Source organism: Neopelma chrysocephalum, unplaced genomic scaffold, assembly GCF_003984885.1.
Source record: "Neopelma chrysocephalum unplaced genomic scaffold, ASM398488v2 Primary Assembly neopelma1_95559, whole genome shotgun sequence".
Taxonomy (NCBI): domain Eukaryota; kingdom Metazoa; phylum Chordata; class Aves; order Passeriformes; family Pipridae; genus Neopelma; species Neopelma chrysocephalum.
The window spans coordinates 1-2,092 of NW_020924229.1; the positions used below are offsets into that span (position 1 = coordinate 1).

At 47.1% G+C, this 2,092-nt stretch overlaps 1 protein-coding gene across 1 annotated transcript; it reads right to left on the reverse strand.

The window, feature by feature from the left end:
• Nucleotides 1–16: 16 nt before the first annotated feature.
• On the reverse strand, nt 17–2,072 carry LOC113980895 (SH3 and multiple ankyrin repeat domains protein 1-like; the record flags this gene model as incomplete). The annotated part of the gene is made up of 2 exons (XM_027708114.1): nt 1,816–2,072; nt 17–220 (listed from the first exon to the last, which is right to left on the reverse strand). Coding segments are annotated over exons 1-2 (441 nt in total), but the record flags the coding sequence as incomplete, so codon positions are not given.
• Between the last annotated feature and the right edge of the window lie 20 nt (nt 2,073–2,092).

The window sequence follows — 2,092 nt, forward strand, 5'->3', positions numbered from 1 at the left end:
CCCCGGCCCCGCCCACCTCGAGGTAGGGCACGCCCTGGTCGAAGCTCTGGGGGTAATCCCGCAGCGGCCGCTCCTCGTCCAGGAACTTGGCGTCGCGGCCGGCGGCGGCGGGTTGGAAGAGGCCGTAGTTGAGGCCGTCGTGGAGCCCCTCGGTGAGGGCACAGAGCAGCTGCTGCTTCGCCGCCCACACGGCCGCGCCCGGGTCGAACCGCAGGCACTTCTGGGGGGGGAGATTTGGGGATAATTCCCCCATTTTTGGTGAATTTCCCCAATTTTTGGTGAATTTTCCCCGGTTTTTTTGGTGTATTTTATCCGTTTTTGTGAATTTTCCCCATTTTTTGGTGTATTTTATCCATTTTTGTGAATTTTCCCCATTTTTTTGGGAATTTTCCAATTTTTTGGGTGTATTTGATTCTGTTCTTGTGAATTTTGCCCATTTTTTTGTGTATTTTTATGCATTTTGGGTGAATTTTCCCCATATTTTGGGTGTATTTTCCCCATTTTTTGTGAATTTTCCCAATTTTTCTTGTATTTTCCCCATTTTTTGTGAATTTTCCCAATTTTTGGTGTATTTTCCCCATTTTTTGAGAATTTTCCCCATGTTTTTTGTGTATTTTATCAATTTCTTGTGAATTTTCCCTATTTTTTTGGTGTATTTTCCCCATTTTTTGTGAATTTTCCCCATTTTTTATGAATTTTCCACTTTTTTTTGGGTGTATTCCCCCCCTTTTTTTGCTGTGTTTTCCCCATTTTGGGGATATTTCCCCCATTTTTGAGGTATTTCCCCTCCTTTTCAGTTATTTCCCCCCATTTTTTGTGTATTTCCCCCATTTTGGAGTTATTTCTGCCATCTTTAAGATAGTTTCTCCATTTTTGAGTTATTTCCCCAATTTTTAAGTTATTTCCCTCCAGTTTTGGTGTATTTTTCCAATTTTTGGGCTATTTTCCCCCTTTTTGTGTTATTTCCTCCCATTTTTCATGTATTTTCCCCATTTTTGCTATATTTCCTCCTATTTTTTGCGCATTTCCCACCTTTTTTGTGCATTTCCCCCCATTTTTGGTGTATTTCCTCCAATTTTTGGAGTATTTCCCGCACTTTTTTTCTGAATTTTCCCAATTATTTTGTGAATTTTCCGCATTTTTTGGTGTATTTTCCCCATTTTGCTGTATTTTCCCCAATTTTTGGGGGGATATTTTCTCCCAATTTTGAGCTATTTCCCTCATTTTTAAGTTATTCCCCCCCTTTTTAGTGTATTTTCCCCTTTTTTTTGTCTATTTTCCCCATTTTTTAGTGTATTTCCACCCTCTTTTGAGTTATTTCCCTCATTTTTTTGTGCATTTACCCCCCATTTTTTGATGCATTTCCCCCATTTCCGTGTGGTTTTCCCCCATTTTTTAATGTATTTCCCCCCATTTCCGGCTGATCCCCCCCCATTTCCGGCTGATCCCCCCCATTTCCGGCTGATTTCCCCCCCATTTCCGGGTGTTTTCCTCCCCATTTTTTATGCATTTCCCCCATTTTTGATGCATTTCCCCCCATTTTTGATGCATTTCCCCCATTTCCGGCTGATTTCCCCCCATTTCCGGGTGTATTTCCCCCATTTCCGGCTGATTTCCCCCCATTTCCGGCTGATTTCCTCCCCATTTCCGGGTGATTTCCGCCCCATTATTGATGCATTTCCCCCATTTTTGATGCATTTCCCCCCATTTCTGGCTGATTTCCCCCAATTTCCGGGTGTATCCCCCCAATTTCCGGCTGATTTCTCCCCATTTCCGGGTGCATATCCCCCATTTCCGGGTGTTTTCCGCGCTCACCGTCTGGTGCAGGTCTGGGATGCCGATCCTGAAGACCATCATGCTGAAATGGGCGTCCTCGGGGGCCGGGGGGGGCCGGGGGGGTCCCCGGGCGGCTCCTCGGGGGGGGCCGGGGTTGGAGCCCGATCCCCCCCCCGGGGGCCCCTCCCGGGAGCTCCCGGAGTCCGAATCCCCCTCGGGGTACTCGGAGCCCCGACCCCCCTCCTCCTCCTCGCTCGAGGCCGGAGAGCGCGGCATCGTCCCACCATCACACGCTGCGGGGGAACCCAAAATACAC